The 19862-nt window shown below is 27.7% G+C and overlaps 1 protein-coding gene and 1 long non-coding RNA gene across 8 annotated transcripts; one reads left to right on the top strand and one right to left on the bottom strand.

The window, feature by feature from the left end:
- The first annotated feature begins 286 nt into the window (after positions 1-286).
- On the top strand, positions 287-18547 carry LOC105844728 (putative histone-lysine N-methyltransferase 1). 6 transcript variants are annotated; one of them, XM_065788207.1, is made up of 2 exons: positions 287-519; positions 16210-18547. In XM_065788207.1, exon 2 carries the CDS (start codon positions 16211-16213, stop codon positions 18263-18265), a length of 2055 nt encoding a protein of 684 aa, XP_065644279.1. In that variant the 5' UTR covers positions 287-519; position 16210; the 3' UTR covers positions 18266-18547. The 6 variants fall into 6 exon arrangements, with proteins under 6 accessions (XP_065644279.1, XP_065644280.1, XP_065644282.1 ...); XM_065788208.1 differs by having other exon boundaries at positions 295-382; XM_065788210.1 differs by lacking the exon at positions 287-519 and adding an exon at positions 777-921.
- Positions 5476-7227, bottom strand: LOC136075347 (uncharacterized). 2 transcript variants are annotated; one of them, XR_010635855.1, is made up of 4 exons: positions 6973-7226; positions 6174-6318; positions 5881-5970; positions 5476-5795 (listed from the first exon to the last, which is right to left on the bottom strand). It is a non-coding gene; the product is annotated as an uncharacterized LOC136075347 (long non-coding RNA). The 2 variants fall into 2 exon arrangements; XR_010635854.1 differs by having other exon boundaries at positions 6174-7227.
- Positions 18548-19862: the final 1315 nt, after the last annotated feature.

The following is a 19862-nucleotide window of genomic DNA, read 5'->3' as shown; positions in this document are numbered from 1 at the left end:
AACTGCATAAATAATAAAGTGTTTATGACAAGGAAATAAGTTCATTTGAGTCATAGGTACACTTAATAGTTTAGGAAAGCCCTTTTTATTAGGTAATAAGTAAAAAGTCGCCCACAAGTAAAAGCCTTCTATCAATACTAATATGCTACGGTTATGTTTATAAGCGTTTGATGAAAATTAATTTGTTTATTAGTAAAAAGGTTATAATAAAAAAATCACACTATTCTCTTGAGATCAATTATTTCATTTGTGGAATTGTTTCTTGAGATCTTTTGTTGTTTTTTTTAAGGATAAAAATTAAAAAATTAAAAATTATTAGAATCACGTATATTAACGAAAAGCTGTTATATCGTTTAAAAAACATAAATCTCCTGATTTAAAAGTATATTTTTTATTTAATACACTCTTTTTTGAATCTTTTTTAATCAAATGTATTCACAACTATGTTTGATATCGTTTAAAAACTTGATAAAAAATAGTTTTGCAAGTTTGATACCTAAAACTACTTAAAGATGAAAGGTACTACTGTTTTATAGCTTTTAAACATTCAAATAGACGTCTAAATTTTTTTACATCTTAATTTTTTTAAAAAGACTAAAAAATTTTTCTTTAATCTTAGTCTTCATGAATGCTTCATTTTCGCATATTTTTTATATTTGAAATTTTTTTTTTACTAAACCGAAAAAAATTTTGTTTTTATTTAAAATTTTCGTTTCAGTTGGCTATAGCCTCCTACGTTTATTTAAATTTACTAGTTTAAACACGTTAAAGTTGTTATTAGACGTTTTTATTAAGTTACGACTGTGTCATTGAATGCGTTTAACGACATATTCAATAAGATAATCTTTAGTTGATATTAAAAGTATATAATATTTGTATTTGGAAGACAACAGAAACTACAACGTCTAAACTAAAACATGAGTATGTTGTTTTGTAAAACGAATAAGTAATACTAAACATTAATAACTGTGAGCTTATAATTCATTTTTAATGAGATTTGTTTTACTTGCAGTTTTTGTTGACTCAAAGTAAATAATAAAGTTTTAATGCACTGTATAGATGTTTTCTGTTTTTTTTTTTAAAAAAAAAGTCAATTTTTATTGATTAGCATTAAATTTGATTAGCATTCTATTGGATAGCATTTATTGATTAGAATTTATTTGGCATTGTCTGTTCCATCTGCATTTTTTTTTTCAATGTTCTTTTCAAAGAAAATAGGTAATCTTACTGTTATTTTCTGTGCATTTGTTTTTTGACTAAAATGTGTGAAAAAAAAATGCCGATTGCTTTTATTATATTTATGTTTGGAAAACCTCAAAACCTCAAAATAACTTGAAAAGAATCACAATTAGTCAGATTTATGTTTGGATCCAAAACCTTAAAAGAATCACAATTATACAGATTTTTGCAATTAATTTAAAAGTTTACATATATTGGATTGTTAATCAGTTTCAAGGTGTTAATTTATCGTTTGTCAAATGTCTGGAGGTTTCTCCAGTATAACAGAAATTACAGCCAGAAAAATAAAAATTGCAGACAGCATGAGATTTACATAGCTTAGGAGCTTAGCTCTGTAAAAAAAAATATATATATATTTTTGTACTTTTTTAATAGCAAACATTAATTTTATTAGAACATCTTTAATTCAAAAAAATTGTTTGCATTATTTGCGAACAATTTTTTAAACTTACATTTTAAAGAGTCGGAAAATCAAATTTAAACGGTTTTTGAAGTTTTTAAAATTTAGGGCTTTTTTTGAAAACTTTTTTATTGGGAAGGGAACAGACATATTTGATCATAATAAATTTAGATCTTGTTTAACATAGTACAGATAAAATTTCTTTAGAACTTCTTTTCCTCTAGATAAACCATTCTAAATGTCAAATATTTAACAAAAACAAACAAGATTCTGTAGATAAAACTTCAAGCAATAATCAAAAATTAATGTTAGGTTTTATAAGGTATTACAGCCCATTTATTTATTTATTTATTTATACAAAACCGAAATGAAAATGTAATTCTCACGAAGTTTAAATTTTTTTTTTGTTTCTTTTTTTGTTTTTTTGTTTTGTTTTTGCGGTTATTAAGGTGCTTTCAGAAATCCTTACGGTCTCATCAGAGAGCACCGTGGAAGAACATTTCACTAGGAAGTTCATACCTCCTTCCATACTAACGTTGCTTATTGGGCAAGAGCCGGCGTTGAACCTCGTGCATCTTGGTTCCAAGCCAGAACTCTTACTACTGCGCCACAACTACACAATAAAACTGCACTTTAGGAGTCGGACAGTTGCTGATGATAAATTTTTCTGATAAAATATTTGTTTAAACTACTTTTTTAATTTATTCAAATTCTTAGACTTGGTAGACGTGAAATTTGTAGGCTTGGAATGATCTTTTTCATTTTGAGGAAGATTTTTTTATATAGAATGTAAATTCTATATGAAAAAATCATATAGAAAACCAATTGATATTTTGAACGTGTTGTATTTTCAGATACTTCTCTAACTATTCGCAACTTTGATCATCTAGTGTGCTCTTTCGTACCCTGTATTGAATAAGCAAGTTAATAAAAACAAATTTATTTTGTCTTGATAATTTTAGTCACGAGTTTAAAATATTGGATCAGATTATATACTAACCTTTTATGCTATAATGTTTCTGTTTCAGAATGCCAATCAAGTTTCATGATTCAAATCCAAGAACTAGTTTTGTTGCATTTTTGTGAACTATTTCAAGTTCTTTTGTGTTCTTTTTGGATTGCAGATTCCATATAGACTCACAGTAGATTTGCAGATTCCATATAGACTCACAGTAGATTGCAGATTCCATATAGACTCACAGTAGGCACACTGTAATTAAATTATCAACAGTATGAACAGTATTCATTTCAGTAAAATGAATCTGATATAATTAATATTTTTGGCATATTTGGATGGAAGAATTATTTTGTTAATAATAACAATAAAGATAAATACGTGCTGCAGTATATAGTAAATAGAATAAATATTGTTTTAATAAAATTCGAAACTTGCTGGTAAAGACTGTTTCAGCGTTTGAAAGCGTCATACTTTTTTCTCTCTTTGCAAGCCTCTAAACACTTCTAAAGGAGGACCTCTAAACACCTCTAAAGGAGGACCTCTAAACACCACGAATTAAATAAAACATTAGTTGAGAAATACTTTAACTTATTGAATAATTTATTAAAATTAGTCGAGTATTTTGTGTGTTTATAAATCTAAAAAATTAATGCACAAATAGATAGCAATTTTGTGCCGTTCATTACAAACAAAGAACGAGGCATCACAACTACAGTTGCAATAGCAATGAGTAAAACTGGTTTATATGTACCCCACGTATTCATTTTTAGGTGCAAACATGTGAAAAAAACCTTGGCAATACACCACCTGGAACCACCATACACCACCATTGGCGAATGCAAATGGTTGAATCGCAATAAAAATGTTTTATTTATTTGTTTAAAGTTTGTTTGTTTGATACTTGGATAAAGTCGAATGCAATAAGTCTATAGAGGGTTTAGTTATATTAGATGGACATAATAAAAATTTACGATAACTAACTTTGTATACGATAATTGTTTGGTTATTTTAACAATCTCTCTTCATACTATATTAGAGGATAATAGATAACTTAAGGGAATAATTTTTTGATGCTAGTATGAAAAGTGTAACAACTTTGATTTTTTGTTAATCCTTACCGTCTTGTCACAGTGCACCCCGGAAAAGCATGCAACGAACAAGTTTACACCATTTTCCTTACCGATGTTAAAATATGGTCAGGGTTGGCAGCTTCCAAATATGGCCAGAGCTGGCAAACTTTGGGAATTCATAATTGTGTTGCTTATGATAATAATTGTGTTTCTGGATGCGATCATATACTATAGGTCCTTGTATTTGATTAAGTTGAAAACCACAAAAAAAAAAAAAAAAAAAAAAAACACCACCACTATAGAGGCCTTCTCAGCCTTGGGGTGGTGAATAACTTAAAAAAAAAATGATATTGTTTTTATAGCGAAGATAAAATTAAGAAAAAGAAGCAGTAAAGAATTTGAAAATATCGTAAGTTGTCAAAGATAAGTATCAATAAATCAATGAGTTGTTCAAAAATGTTATATAAAACTAAATATAAAAAAGTAGTCTCTAGTCTCATCAAAAAAAGGAATTGTTAAAAGTTTTATTTATAATATAATTATTTTACCAAAAACCAGTGAATGCTTTACCGGTGGAGTGCAATTAATGCAGTTTGGAATGACGCGAGAAACAAAAATAATTGGTTTAGATGTAATATCTGTAGATTTTGGCCTCGTCAATATTTTTGCCAATAAGTTTCAGGATATTTTTTGTTCGATTTATGTGATCTAAAATATATCTTGTTTGTTCAGAAAAAAAATGATTTTACTTAATTTTGAGAACATTTTCTTTAGTTGGTTTGTTTAGGAGTATTTTTGTAACCCCCTTAAATTGCCCCCTCAAAACGCTGAGAGATAATACTATGAAACTTAAAATTTATTGGTGAATAGGAAAAACAGTAAAACAGAAAACTGCTGACAAACTTCTTCACTGCTTGTAATTTTTTTTAAAACGCACTGCTGGAAAATTTTATTTTTTCTTCTTCTAAAAGAAAATCTTTATAAACTTGTTTTGGACCATTTTTAACCAAAAGTATTTTTCACTATTTATTGGTAGATTTTCCCGAGAAGCAGGATATGAAAAATTTATTGCTATGCTTTCTACAGTTATTTCAAATAATTTACAAACTCCATCTTTGATTTCAAGGATATCTTTTGCCCTTGGTTATTAAAAACTTCATTACCTGGCTGATCATCTTGTCATTTTTTTTTTTGTTGTTGATGTTTTCGAAGCTTTACAATAATTCTCTTGAGGACGTAAAAAGTGCAAAACTCATTTTGATTAGTTCTATTTCATTGGTTAGTTTTATTTATTTTTCTAATTTTCTTTTTCTAAATTGCGTACCTGAGAGCTTTGTCCCGTGTGCCATTTCTAACCCTTTAAACCTTAAAATATATATTGTGAATTAAGATTGTACAATAGCTGTTTATGACTGAGATAATAATCAAAAATTGTCATAAGCATTAATAGTACAAATATTATTTAATTACGTAAAGTTATGCAATGTACTCTGGGCGACATAATAATAAGACACCCTAAAATACTATACCCAGTAGGCACAGCGACGTGACAAAAACGTGAATTACACGTTATTTTGACATTAGGGGACTTTTTGGTCCCCATGAAATGACCAATTCACGTGATTTATGGACGTGTTTTTCACGTTAATTTTGGCACATGATATTTAGGTGACTTTTTGGTCCCAATGAACTGTCTAAAAGACGTGCTTTTTACGTTAATTTTGGAACGTAATATTTAAGCAATAATTATGCTTTATAAAAACAAAGTGTTTGGATTCGTGTAGAGAAAAAAAACTCATCTTCGAGGAAATATTTAATACGTATTAAATTATATTGTTTTATTAGTCAGTATATTAGTTCTTGACATAAACATTTTGAATTTGTAATAAAAGCTGCACTTTTGTTAAAATATCCTCCTTATATCCAATAAGTAATAAGTAAAAAGTCATAGATCTGCATCTTACGAAGAGCACGCTTCAATCCACAAAAAAAACACTTCAAACTTAATCTAACGAATCAGTCGATACATTCTCCCATAAAAGCACGCTTCAAACATAATCTAACGAATCAGTCGATATTTTCTTCTATAAGAGCACCCATCAAACTTTATCTAATGAATCAGATTTAGCTGAAAAGAAACGAATAAAATCTAAAATAATAATATGATTATTTAATAATTATCATAAATCACAAACTTTTAAAACAAATCTTACTTGGTGAGTTGTTAACTATTTTGGCAACAAAATTTTCTAGTGTTACTTGTTGTTAAGTGTCATTTGCCTTCTAATTTTATACTCTAATTGCTAAAAAATAAATAAGGATTTAATAAAAAAAGATATAACAAAAAGTCGACAGATAATTAAAAAAAAGAAGTACAAAATAAAATTACAAGTTTAAAAAAATATTGTTTATCTATATATATCTAATATCTATCTATAGATATATCTATATCTATATATAAAGTTAATAACTGATGCGCGTTATTAGAAAAAGACCTGTACAAGACCTTATGTGATAACATCTGATTAAATAATTTGATTTCTTTGTTTTTCATCTTCTTATATTTGCATCTGTTTCTGTATTAACTTGTTCATACATTAACTCACTAGATGCAAAGGTGAAAGCCCACGAAGTTGCTTTAAATGAGTAATCTACAAAGTTTTGAACAACATATAATGTCATTTTAGAATGCACACAGAAAAATTAAAACAATTTTTAAAAATGTAATAGTTACCACATAACCACACAATGTTATAGTGGGGATTTTATATCATGATTTTCCTTACCCATGATGAGATTTTCACCTAGAGGTTCCTTTTGCTGTGGAAACATTCACCACGGCTAAGAAGCCTCATCTACCCCTAATTATATATAATATATTAAGTATAAAACTAAAAGTTTGTATAATAAAGTATTGCCAAATTAGGTCACCATTAAATACCGAGTGCTGAAAATTCAACTCAGAATCAAGTTGCATTCTCCAACAAGATATGAACTAAATTAAATTCTTGCTACACAGTGCGATCACAAAAGAAGACAAAGAGAGGGAAAAGTGAATATTCTCAAACTTTAAAAGTTAAAAGATTGTTGGGTATTACTACAGAATGATATTCCTAGGCAATAACATAACAATACCATTTGGTCTTCCTAGTTAATAATATTTTATGCAGAACTTATGATTTGTCATGTAGCTTAATAAATTTAATATTAAATAAGTTATAATAACTTATTTATTATTAAATTAATTACATTGACAAATTTGACAGTCTAAAATAATATATAATAGGGTAGAAAAAAAAGTATACCTTGTACTAGGGTTTGATCTTTTGTGTGTTGCAATATGAGAATTATCTGCCATAACGTTACACAATTTTGAACTAAGCTTAGTAATATATCTATTAAACCTAAATTGATAAAACTTGGATATACGATAATATAATGTTTAGATTATATATGTGACATTTTATTTTTGTCAAAAATGCATTGTGACGCTATAAGATATCTTATACCCTGATTTTATAAGATATCTTATACCCTGACCTTTTTTATTTATTATTATGAAACTACAATGTAAAGTAATTATATTATTATAAAAGTAAAATAAAAAGTAATTACAATAATGAATATATAAACTGCATATTTCATATAATCATTATATTTAAATCTGGAAAATTTTTCCCTTAATTTTGCATTCAGCCAAGTTGTTTCTCAATTTTTTAAAAACTTTTATTAATTTTTGTATAAATGATGACTAAAACAACATAAAAACAAATAGATGACAATAATATATACTTTAACTTGCATGTATGGAAAACTTTTCGGATATTTGGAAAAAGATAAATTTCAAAAAAAAAAATCTGGTATTCCGGGAATATCCAGAGTAAGATAATCTCTGAAAATAAATTATAAAAAAATAGTAAATAAAATAAAGAATATCTTTCCAAGTTTCTAATCATAGGTTTTTATTGTGAATAAAAAAAGTTCCAAAACACACGATATTTTGGCAACGTAACTTTCACGTTTCAATCAAGTAAAATTGTCACCTGGATGAGGTCACCTAAAATATACATGATTGAAACGTAATAGAGGAAACTGGGTAAGAGCACGCATCAAACTTTATCTAATGAATAAGTCAATATTTTCTCCAATAATAGCTAGCGACACCAATTTTAGCTAAAAAGAAACAAATAAAACTTAAATAATAATATGATTCTTAAATAATTATCTTAAATCACAAATTTTTAACACAAATCTTACATGGTGAGTCGCCAACTGTTTTGGCAACAAGATTTTCTGGTGTTGCTATTTCTTTGATCTAAATCATGAAACAATTTTAAAAAAAGTAATGCTATACTTGAGAGAAACTTGCTTTACATATTGGAAGGTCATCAACATTGAAAGATAAGTATAATGCAGTTTCAAATACCATAGCATCATAATCATCTTTTTGTGGGGAAAACATCGAACGAATCCGCGTCAATAACCTGTTTTATATTGTACATTATAACAATAGTAATAAAAGTCATATAATATATATAATAATAATTTAATAAATATAATTCAAATATATATATGTTAATCATATAATATTTAAATAATATAAAAAAATGAAATAAATAAGTATTGACCTTTTTTAACAAGTAAAGCACATGATCAAGATGTCATATATTGCAAAAAGATAAAGTGTTTAATAATAATATATACATATATCAATAATAACATAACACATTTATTTATTGATATTATCTTGGATAAATTCTTTAACCTTGTTGATAAAGACCAAATAATAGAAGAAAATCAATCGTTGGTTTTCATCAAATCGACTCGAGTAACTATGTATGCAGAAGTCCTACATATATTATTATTGCTCAAGAATCAAGAATAAGTTCTGCTAGAACTTATAATTTGTCCACTTAGTTTGATATTAAATTTGTTATAACATAACTTATTTTGTACTAAATTAAGTAAGCAAAATGGACAAATTTGCCAGTCTAAAGTATTATATCATAAAGTAGAAAAAAAGTATACCTTGTATTTGAGTTTAATCTTATTTGTGTGGCAAATAGGGACGCTCGGTACTAATTTATTTAACTTAATTTCATATAATTTGGATATTAGATATTACAACTTATAATATTTTGGATTATTTAGTTCTGTTTTAAATGTATTGCGTTATAAGATATTATATAGACCAGTTTTTTTTTTTTAATTATGATAAAACTACAATAAAAATTAATTATATTATCATAACAGTAAAATAATTATAACTAATATAATGAATACAAAAGCTATATAAAAATATTATTTCACATTTCAAATCACAGGTTTTTAGTAAGAATAAAAAAGTTCCGAAAGACGCGATATTTTGGTACCTAACTTTCACGTAACTTTCACGTAAAGTTTTAACTTGGACGAAGTCACCTAAAATACGCGTGATTGAAACGTGAATAAAACGTTGCGTGCCTACTGGGTACATTAATATTTAAAAACTAATTTTTATAGTAAGTGAGAGCAAAGAGTTTACAAGACTAAACAACATATACAAAAATTTATTTTAAACGTAACTCGCATTTTATTAAAAACAAAATTGCTTTTTTAATGCGACAAAATTATAAGACACTTTAAAAAAAAATTGTCTTTTATAAAAAAAGACGTCTCAGTTTTATAAAAATCAATAATGGGTACTTTTACCATTTTTTTTGAATCACTTCAATCATACTAGAAGATAAAGAATTATACAACTTTTTTATGTACGAAATGTCATTGCATTGCATGCAGATGCGATGGATGATTTCAAATCAACTAGTGAACTATATTGTTTACTACCTTCAAACACTATATGTGACAGCTGTGCCCAAGAATTCTCAATAATGTTCAGGTCTGGAGATCTATCTGACCACTTCAATGTTTCAATTTTACTGCTGTTGAAACAATCCTTTACTATTTTAGCTGTATAAACGCTAGCATTATCTTGCTGAAAAACAAAATTTTCACCACCAATGACCAATGCTTCACGTCGTGAAAGTTCTTCAACAATTAAAAGATAATCCTTAGCCTTCATTTTTCCGTCAATAAAATGAATTTTTGATTTATCATGATACCCAATCGCACACCAAATCATTACACCACTGCCACCAATTTGACAAGGTTGCTGTGTTACAGGCTGCGGATTCACAACTTTTGCGTAACTCTTGCGTAGCTGAGCAAAAGTTACGAAAAACTTACGCAAAATATTTTTTGCGTAACTATTTGGTATTCACAACTTTTTCGCAGCATTTGCGTAAAGTTAAGGTTGCGCATGAGTTACGCAAAACTTACGCAAAAACTTACGCAAAATTTAAGGCAAACATTTTATAACTATTTGTATAAAGGAAGTAGTTAGTATTACTAATTCTTTTTTTATTAAGACACACAGGGCAATGTGACCAAACAGTGAATGTTTCTTTTTTAGAGTCAGAGCATAAATTTACTACTATTATTTTGTTGTTGTTGTTGCTATATTTAAAAATGTAGCAAAACCATATAGGGGCTATTCAAATAATACTTGACATTCTTATATAGGGTGGAGGTGTTTGAAAGTGTCACCAAATATCACATGGAAGAGGGGGTGGTTAGTCACAGTGTGACATGACAAAATTTTTAAAATATAAATTCTAATCACAGCGGAATAGTAAACCTTTAGCATAAAAGAGCAAACTCAAAGAAATATTTGTTTAAAAATAATGTCACGTCACAAATTAGGCGGGGAGATATTGTTTAAAATGTTTCATATACAAAGAAGAGAGTCTAGCAAAAAAGTGTTTCGTATTATTTGAATAGCCCCATAGAGCATATACGTGCAATTACTTTTAAAAGTAATAGCATAAACAATCTTTCAATCTATTTTGTATATCTATTAGCAAAATAATCAAAATAATTAATAATTGGATTAAAAATGAAACAAATAAGAGTCGATTGGTTTTTTAAATGAGATATCGATTATTAACAAAATGCTACACATCTATTATTTTAAATATAAACATTACAAGCACTCATTAAGAAGTAATTCGGGCATATTTATTCAAATCCAAATGGGTAATATAAACTGTATTATCCTGGGCTTATATAAGATAATAATTCGGCTTCCTGAATGAGGCCATCAGTGAATGCCCATTGGTTTTATTTAACACTAACTCTAAACCTGCCGCGAACCTTATTTGTAAACATTACTGGCTAAAATATACAGAAAACTAGCATTTAAAGGAACCATTTTTTCTATTTTTAATATAAAAAGAAAAAGAAAAACAACATGAGATTAATATTTTGAGGCATTATTTTGGCGCCCATACCAGTCCTATAGTACCAAAAAAGGTCTGGGTTCACACCTGATCAGATCATGCTACTTGTCTTGCATTGCTTCAGGATGTTAAAACAAAATACTTTAGTTTAGCAAAAATTTCACGTTTATAAAAAAATAAAGTGCTAAACTAAAGTGTTTTTTTTTTAATTCTTGTCTTCATACTTACTTCTCATACCCTAGGGTATAAGAAAAAATCATGATAATTGTTAAATTTTCTTTTCAGTGGTCTTGTTTTATCATATTATTACTTGAATCGAAAACACTTTTATTTACAATAGGGAATGACGGTTTCATTAAATAAAGAAATTGCTTCAATAAATTCAAGAAATACATTTGATTGCATTCTAGTATATTTGAAACCATTTATAAACAAACTTTCTATTGTCAGAAATATAAGAAACATTTTGATAACATAAGCAAAAGTTCAACAACTTTTCCATAACATATTATGAAAAATACATTGTATTTTTCATAACATGTTATGGAAAATGTTTCAATTGTATTATTTAATAAAAGTTGAGTTTGAATTAAAACCCACTTGTTTTTTGTAAGTTTTTTTTCAGTGATATTTCAGATTGAGAATTTATGGTATCATATTTGCACGAATAAAAACATGATTTTTATATTTGATGGATAGCGTAAAATAATTCTGTGAATCAGGTACGTGCAGTATAAAAAAGTTTGACTCTTTGACTGAGCAAGTATTGATTAAATCACAACAACAAGTATTGTAGTAGGTTTTCAAGACACCAAATACAGTACAATCTAATAGCTACAACCAGTGTGAACAATATGCTGTCGTCTCAAGAGTTGTAATACTATTTTCCACAGCAACAGTTAATAGTTCTACTGAATTGTGAAAAGCGCTATTACTCCATTTGGACTAACTGGTGGATCAAGGAACTTTTTATGTGCTCTTTGCAATAACAAAATACAACAATGAGATTTCATATATAAATACAAAAAAAAATCTACCAAAACAGTTTAAACTATTACAGAATATGTTTATTATTTGCAAATAACAATATTATTTACCAAGAAATTAGGCTTTAAAAAACAATGCTCTTTTTTTTAATAATTTAAACTATTCATAGATATTAATATCTCCTGATAATTGAAATAACTAAAAACAGAGCATTATTATTCAAAATAATCTTAATATTGTTAATACCTTTGAATAACTGAAATTTTTGAAAAACATAGCATCGTTATTCAAAGTAAGTTTAATATTTAGGTTATAATACTTTTTTACTTCAATAGCCTGACTACTCAGAGATAACTTTAGCATTATTATACTTTTAAATAGTCTTGTTTACATTTATAAATTTAAAAAAATAGATATCTGAAAAACTAATGAACTGATTACATATTTTTGTGAATATTGTATCTATGTTAGCACAAATATTTTTTCACCTTAAATATAAGGTTAAAAAAATATACACGCAATCTATATAATTGATGGTTCACTCTCTCATAGCCTAGATATGAGAGAGTGTGAGAGAGAGTCTCTCTCTAACACAGAGAGAGTGAGAGAGACGCTCTCTCTTTATGCTAGTTATGCAAGTTAAAGTATATACTTCAATAATATTATTGTATATATTTTTGTATAATATAGTATAGATAGTATAGCATAGATTTGTACCATAAGTTAATATAGTATGGAATCATCATATAGTTTTGATGTATGACAATAACTAGTTATTATGTTAACTTAACTTATTTAATAAGTTATTGGCATACTACAAAACTTTATGATATATTCGTACTATGGTCGCTCTCCTTGTTTTAGCTAGGTTATGAGAGAGTGAACCATCTATTATATAGGTTGTGTGTATATTTTTTAACCATAAATTTAAGGCGAAAACAAGTTTTATAAAATAAGTTTATGTAGTACATCTAAACTTTTGGTAAATATACTGCTATTGTTGTTGTTGTTAAAAAGAAAAACTATAATTGTATTATTTAAATAAATAACTTAACGCATAGCAGTATAAAATTAAGATAAAATTATATTTTATTGGCAATAACAAACAAAATCTGAAATGTTTCATAATAATAAAAACGCCATTTTTAAATATTATTAGATGATTTATAAAGTTACGCCAAACGTCAGAAACGCCAAAAGTCAGAAAATAGCAGACGTAACTTTTCTTGCGTAAAGTTTGCTGAGCACTTTTTAGGAAAATGTTGTGAATACCGGTTTTTTAGACTTTTTGCGTAAGTAATAACTTACGTAAAAACTTAGGAATTTCGTAAGTTTTTGTTTACGCAAGGTTTGTGAATACCATTTAGCGTAACTTTGAACTTAAGCAAAACTTACGCAAACTTTACGCAAATTTTGGACTTACGAAAGTGTTGTGAATCCGCACCCAGGTTCTTTACGCAAACCGTGAAAATAATAATTCCATCTATCCGGCCCATCAAGACAAAATCGTTATTCGTCAGAAAATACTACTCGTTTCCACTCTTCTTTCTATGTTACATGGTCCTTTGCACAAATTATTCGATGGTGCATGTGTTTTGTTGTCAAAGGTAGCTTTCGCTGAAATTTTTGACGCAAAAGGTCAAAAGCATTATGAATAACTCGCTGTATTATACGTAAATCAGCTATCACACTTGCTTCTGTAGCAATTTGACGTGTAGTTAATAAAGAATTTGAAGCTTGTCTCAACCCAGTGGGCACAATACGTTTTTAAAACGCTCTTTGGACGTTTTTATTAGGTTTAAACCTAATACAATCGTTCAAAGAATGTTTAAAAAACGTACTGTGCCCACAGGGAACAACCTTCGCCTATCACGGTCACTTAATGTTGATGGACGTCCGGGACTTTTTTTTATTTCATACATATGAGGACTATTAATGTAGTTTTTAATCAATGTTTGGCTGTGTCCAATGGCTCTAGCCATGTAACTAACGGAGTGACCCATTTTTGATTAGTTAGAGAGCACTTTTTTCTCACCTGGACTCAACGGTGCAGCACGACCCATTATTAATTATTTTGTTATTTTATACTTAATAAAAAAAAACCTAAATTAAATTTTTGACAGTTTTTAAGAAGTCCTAACGGTCCTATCACAGAGTACCGCGGAAGAGCATGTGAAAGTTCACGCATCCATCCTTACCGATGTTATAAAACTTGCCCAGAGGTGGGATCTCTAGCTTCTGAGGCAAGCGATCTCTAGCTTCTGAGGCAAGCGTAACGGTTGCTCACAGTACACATAGGTTAACAGTTAAATAATCGTCTGTGGTGTTTGCATCAAGTAAATATTCGTAATTGCCAACAACTGCTGTTTGTAAATAAAACGTTTTTTGTAAAATTGTCTTATAATTTTGTCACACTAAAAAAACGTTGTTTTTTTTATAAAATGCGAGTTACGTTTGAAATAAATATGTTAAAGTGTTGCTTAGTGCTGTAAACCGTTTGCTTTCATTTATAATAAAAATTAGTTTTTAAATATAAATGTAAAGTAGAGTTTTTATAAATATTTTTGGGGTGTCTTATTATTATGTCGCACAATGTATTTTACGCGATGATGTTTATTTTTTACATTATTAAAGGTAAAAAATAAACATCATCGCGTAAAATACACTGTGCGACATAATTAAATCAAATTACATCACGCAATTTTTGACCGTTTTAGACCCTCTCCCCCTCATCACAACTCTTTAGTTGCAAGTTCCCTATTACTATCGTCTCAAAACCACAAACTCCTCCCCCCCCCCCCGTCTTTCTTCAAGCATAACGAAATTTTTGGACGACCTCTATTTGAAAACAATAAAGTTATTTTTAAGATTCAAATTAAACTGAACACTTAAAAATTTTTAAGTTATCTTTTTAGCTATTCATTAACTAAGCTTATCTTCTGATTTTTATTATCTTTATTATCTTTCTTAAAAGGAAGTTGTTCCTCTATCTTAAGAGGAAAAGAACACAATGTTAAGTTTAATCTCAATATTATTTAAAGTATATATCATAATGTTGTTTAAAAACATTCTCCAAAGTCATATGATATAACATAATAAATTCACAACATTCTCCGTAGTAATGAAATATTATTAAGCCTTTTTTTAAGATTTAATAAAATTAGATAAATAATATACTTGAGAGGAAAATCCACAATGTTAAATCTGAATGTTTTTTTAATCATAATAATATATAAAATGTAACTTAAAATACAACGTCATTATATTTTAATAAACAATAAGTGAAATGTTTAATTAAAAAACTATTAAACAGTAATCATTTGGTATTTACTTTAACATTTTATCTTTGAAAATGAGACTTCTTTTGCAATAGCAAAAGATTGATTATATCGTTTTACCTAATATAAATATGCTATAATAGAAAATATGCAAACTTACTTTTGATTAACCTTATTAACTAGTATAATCATTTTTTACTTAAATTTAGAATTTTTTTACTGTTTCTTTTCAAAAATATTATGTAATAAAAGTTATGTAGATTAAATTTATAAATTAAAATGCACCATTATATTTTCAAAAAGCTGCAGCAGTTACTGATAAAATTATGAAGAATTGGCGATAGAGTTGTTTTATATACAAAAAAAATCTCAAATAGTATTTATGTTATTTTGTATTAGTTTTTTTTTTTAAATACTACCGTTGAGAACTCTTGTTATTAAAATATGATTATACTGCGCAACTATGTGAAAAATTTTGAATCTGGTTTCTAAATTTTATTTCTGCATAAAAAAAAGTTGTCTCGTTTAAAATATTTAAAGGCTTAATAAAATGACACGTATGTCGGGCGCTTACAAAGGTTGTCATACAAATATTTTACTTGTGTTTAACAAAATGATGTTTTTCAAAAATCTTTTGATACACTTGTAAATTCAAAAAATTTAAAATAAAAAGCATTCGAGACGTTTTATTTCTTGATGTTTCGGAACGTTTAATTTTAAAATTTTAATATTATAATACTAGGTACACAAATATTACAATATTACAATTAACAATAGTACATAATAACAGGATATATATATATAATATATATATATATATATATATATATATATATATATATATATATATATATATATATATGTATATATATATATATATATATATATATATATATATATATATATATATATATATATATATATATATATATATATATATATATATATATATATATATATATTAATGAACCTTTATACTACTTTTTTTCACTGTTTTTAGAATGGTGGAATCATACAAAACTGTTCTTTGTGACGAATTAACTTGTTCTTACTGCAAAATTTCCAATAAAGCTAGTTTTTACATTCACAAAAATTTATACAAAAATGAAAAAACTGAAAAGTTTTTATGGCATTCACACAAGTGTACTCTTATCATGATCGATGAATCAAAGTTAAGCACAAAACTTTCTGCACGGAAAATATCATCAATTCCAAAATCACCATCAACAGCAAAATTATTTTTATCGAAGTTACCATTTTCTTTGCCAAAGCGAACTTTCTCGAGACGATCAAAAAAGTTTAGTGAAGGATGGAACTACGAAGTTTATACGACACTTTCACCTTGTAATTACCACCGTGTAATGCTTGAACAAGTAAAATGGTTACCAAAAAAATCAAATCAAAATGAAACTTTTTTATATGTCTCATTAGATGTTGAAAGTACTCCAATTTTTTATAAAGAGGTTATGAAACAAACGCCAGTTATTTATTATGAACCATGCTATAACCAAGATTTTGATCAGACTGTAAATTCTAGTCTTAACGACAGCATGATACATGATCCTAAACAGGAAGGTGCTATAGCTAAACTGACATACACTACTGAAAAGCTCATGCATTTAGAGTCTTGCATTAACAATTACTCGATAAAACTTGTCAGTATGAAACTATCTTACCAACCAGTTGTTATATGGGATGTATATGAAGACAAGAAAGGGTTTTCAACCTCACACATTCAACTAACCGAATCATGTGAGAGCAAATTACTCAAAATTACAACTCGCACTAGTAAAAATTTTTTTTCAGACTTCTTGTTTTCTTTTTCAAAAAATAGATTTTTAGAAGCGTCATATTCAAAAAACGAAGTTGTTAAGGAGAACACATACGATGGTATTCCAGACGATATGGTGGTGGTTGATATTATCGGCGAAAAAATACAGAATACATCAGACAAGTTAGTGGACAATAGCAAAGAAATTAATATTGATACAAACAAAAGGCGGGCATTTTTTCGAAAAGAACCAAAATCAGACTTAGCTCAACATTCTGAAAATGCAATCAAATTAAGTGTTGAAGAAAAATGTCTTTGCGTTACAAATCAATTTACTGATTTGGTAAAAAGAGGCATTTCAAATAAAGATTTCAGTACTATAAACTCTTTGCCACCAATGTATGAAAGATCAAATAATGACTGCCGTGTGTATTACACAACCGATTCGACTATCCAAACAAAAGGTTTACTTGTAACAGATGAAAAAAATAATCAGAACATAATTACTAACAATGACACAATTGGAAATAATGTTGTCATTAATGACAATATTACCAATGACTTAACTAACGACATTAATTATGACTTAATTTATAATCTTAGTACAAATGATTTTATTCTTAATGATGTTATTAATGATTTACTTAATTATGTTATTATCGATGTAATTAATGGCATAATTAGTGATATCATTATTACTAACAATTTGCTTGCTAATGATATTGTTTCTAATGAAATCTTTAATAATAACATCATTCCAAATGACATTACCAATAGCTGTAACACCTCAAAAAAAATTCCTCCGAATGTAAAAAACAAGTCATCTAAAGCAAAGACAACTGAATTTATCGTTTCTCAAAACAAAAGAGGCCCCTGCAATGGAATGGAAGCAGAAGTAATCGCTTCTTTAGACAATTGCAAAGAACTTTTTAGTGGGAATAGTCAATTTAATTGGCGTGAAAACAAGCAAGTTAATTATAATGAAATTAGATATCATTACAACGATTCTTCAGATATTGTGAAATCAAGAATTTACACACCCAGGGCAATACAAATGCATTTAGAAAACGAAGTTAAATCTATTGAAAGAGAGCGTCAAAAAGTATCTAACTTATCAGACAAACCATCCATTACTTTAGAAAGAAAGAGAGGTGCTAAAAAAACAATTGTTTTAGCAAGCGTTGTACCAGACAACAATAATAAAAAAGTAGATTCGCCATCATCAGGACGAATAGCAATACCTACAGCATTCGAGGAGCGATACCAAACGAAGAATAATAAATAGCATAAAATAGAAAAGTTCATTTTTCATTTTTTTAAGTGTTCTTGTAGAACGTGTGTGTAAGAGAAGAGTTTCGCCGAAAAACAAAAAACAATATCAGTTTTGTTAAGTTTTTGCTTGATCAAAAAATTGCAAAACAGTGTTAGTTAGGTTTTCCGCTATTATCGGTTGTTTGATAATTTTGTAATATCAGATGTTTTTAAAATTTATTTAAAAATGAAATTAAAAGCTATAATAAACAAAAACTATATAAGAATTATATATAAAATCTTTTACATACAAAAAGTATTATGTCTTTAAGTTGTTGACAACTCGTCAGCCGAGAACCAAAAGGCCGAATGTCCATTTTTTGTGATTCCGAAAAAATCAAGACACTACAAATTACAACTATAATTTCATCATTACAATTACAAGATCAAACACAAAATGTGGACATACGGCCTCTTGATTCTCGGCTTACGAACTGTAGTGCTCTTCTTTTTTGACAATACTAAACAAATTGTGTATATGTACTTTTTGTATATACACAAAATTTTTTCAAAATAAGCTTGCACTTATATTTAAAAGTTAAGATTTGTATTGACCTGAAGTTACTCAAATTAAGGTTACATTAACCACGACAATCTTTTGTTTAAATTAAGGTTCAAATTAAGGTTACATTAACCACGGCAATCTTTTGTTTATAGGTTTTTACCACGGCCTACTTAATAACAGGCCTGAAAGACGCGCAAAAAAAAAAAAAAACTGTAGGCGGATATTTTGTAAACAAATATGTCGATTTAAACAATTTTGTAAACAAATAAGTTGAGTTAAAATTTAAAATTCGCTACACTAGCTGCTAAATTGCTTGTTTTCAAATTTTGAGAGCTGTTTATTTTAAAAACCTTTTACAATAAGATAACATTTTTTAATCGATTACTAAAAAAAACAACACTTTTCTTTAATAATATCTTTTCAAATTTCACAAACCCTACAACTTCACAAAACATATTTTACATACATTTACATTTCTGCTCCGCAATGATCATTTTTGTGACAATTTAAGTACTTTTAAAGCTGGTTCTTTTGTCGATCGAGGTGAGTAAAGCTTGCTATAGTTGTTAAATAATATGTTAGATAGTATTTTTCCATGAAACTTATCTATGTTTTCAAATCCATAAAATTCTGCTACCATCATTGTTATATTTATAAAACTTGTCCTACAAACTGATGACATGATGTGATGAAAAAATACATAGCAATAAATCACCCATTGACACATATTGTCTCCAGGTATCTTCAAGCCTCCTCTGTTGATTTCTTTAGTAAATTCTCCAAATTCGTTGTAATAGAACTGCGTATCATATTCATCTACATCATTTCTACTGATGTATCCTGCAATATAAACTAAAGCCATTTTTACAGACTTAGACAAGGCTAACTCCATATTTGAAAGATTATGAAACACATTGAAGGTATTGTCATCATTTAGCAAAAATCCACATTTCAAACAAGCATGTTCACAACATGTTTGAATTCCATCAAAATCTGTGTTTAAATCAAGGAGAAGCTTTGTTTTCTTAATGTTTACTTTTTGTAAAACTTGTTGAACATTAATAAA

The sequence above is a fragment of the Hydra vulgaris genome, chromosome 01, assembly GCF_038396675.1.
Source record: "Hydra vulgaris chromosome 01, alternate assembly HydraT2T_AEP".
NCBI lineage: Eukaryota > Metazoa > Cnidaria > Hydrozoa > Anthoathecata > Hydridae > Hydra > Hydra vulgaris.
The sequence above is the reverse complement of the archived record's forward strand: the minus strand, read 5'-3'. Positions and strand labels throughout refer to the sequence as shown.

Excerpts from the sequence above, each read along its gene's own strand:
- LOC105844728 (XM_065788207.1), top strand. The coding sequence starts at position 16,211 with ATGGTGGAATCATACAAAACTGTTCTTTGTGACGAATTAACTTGTTCT.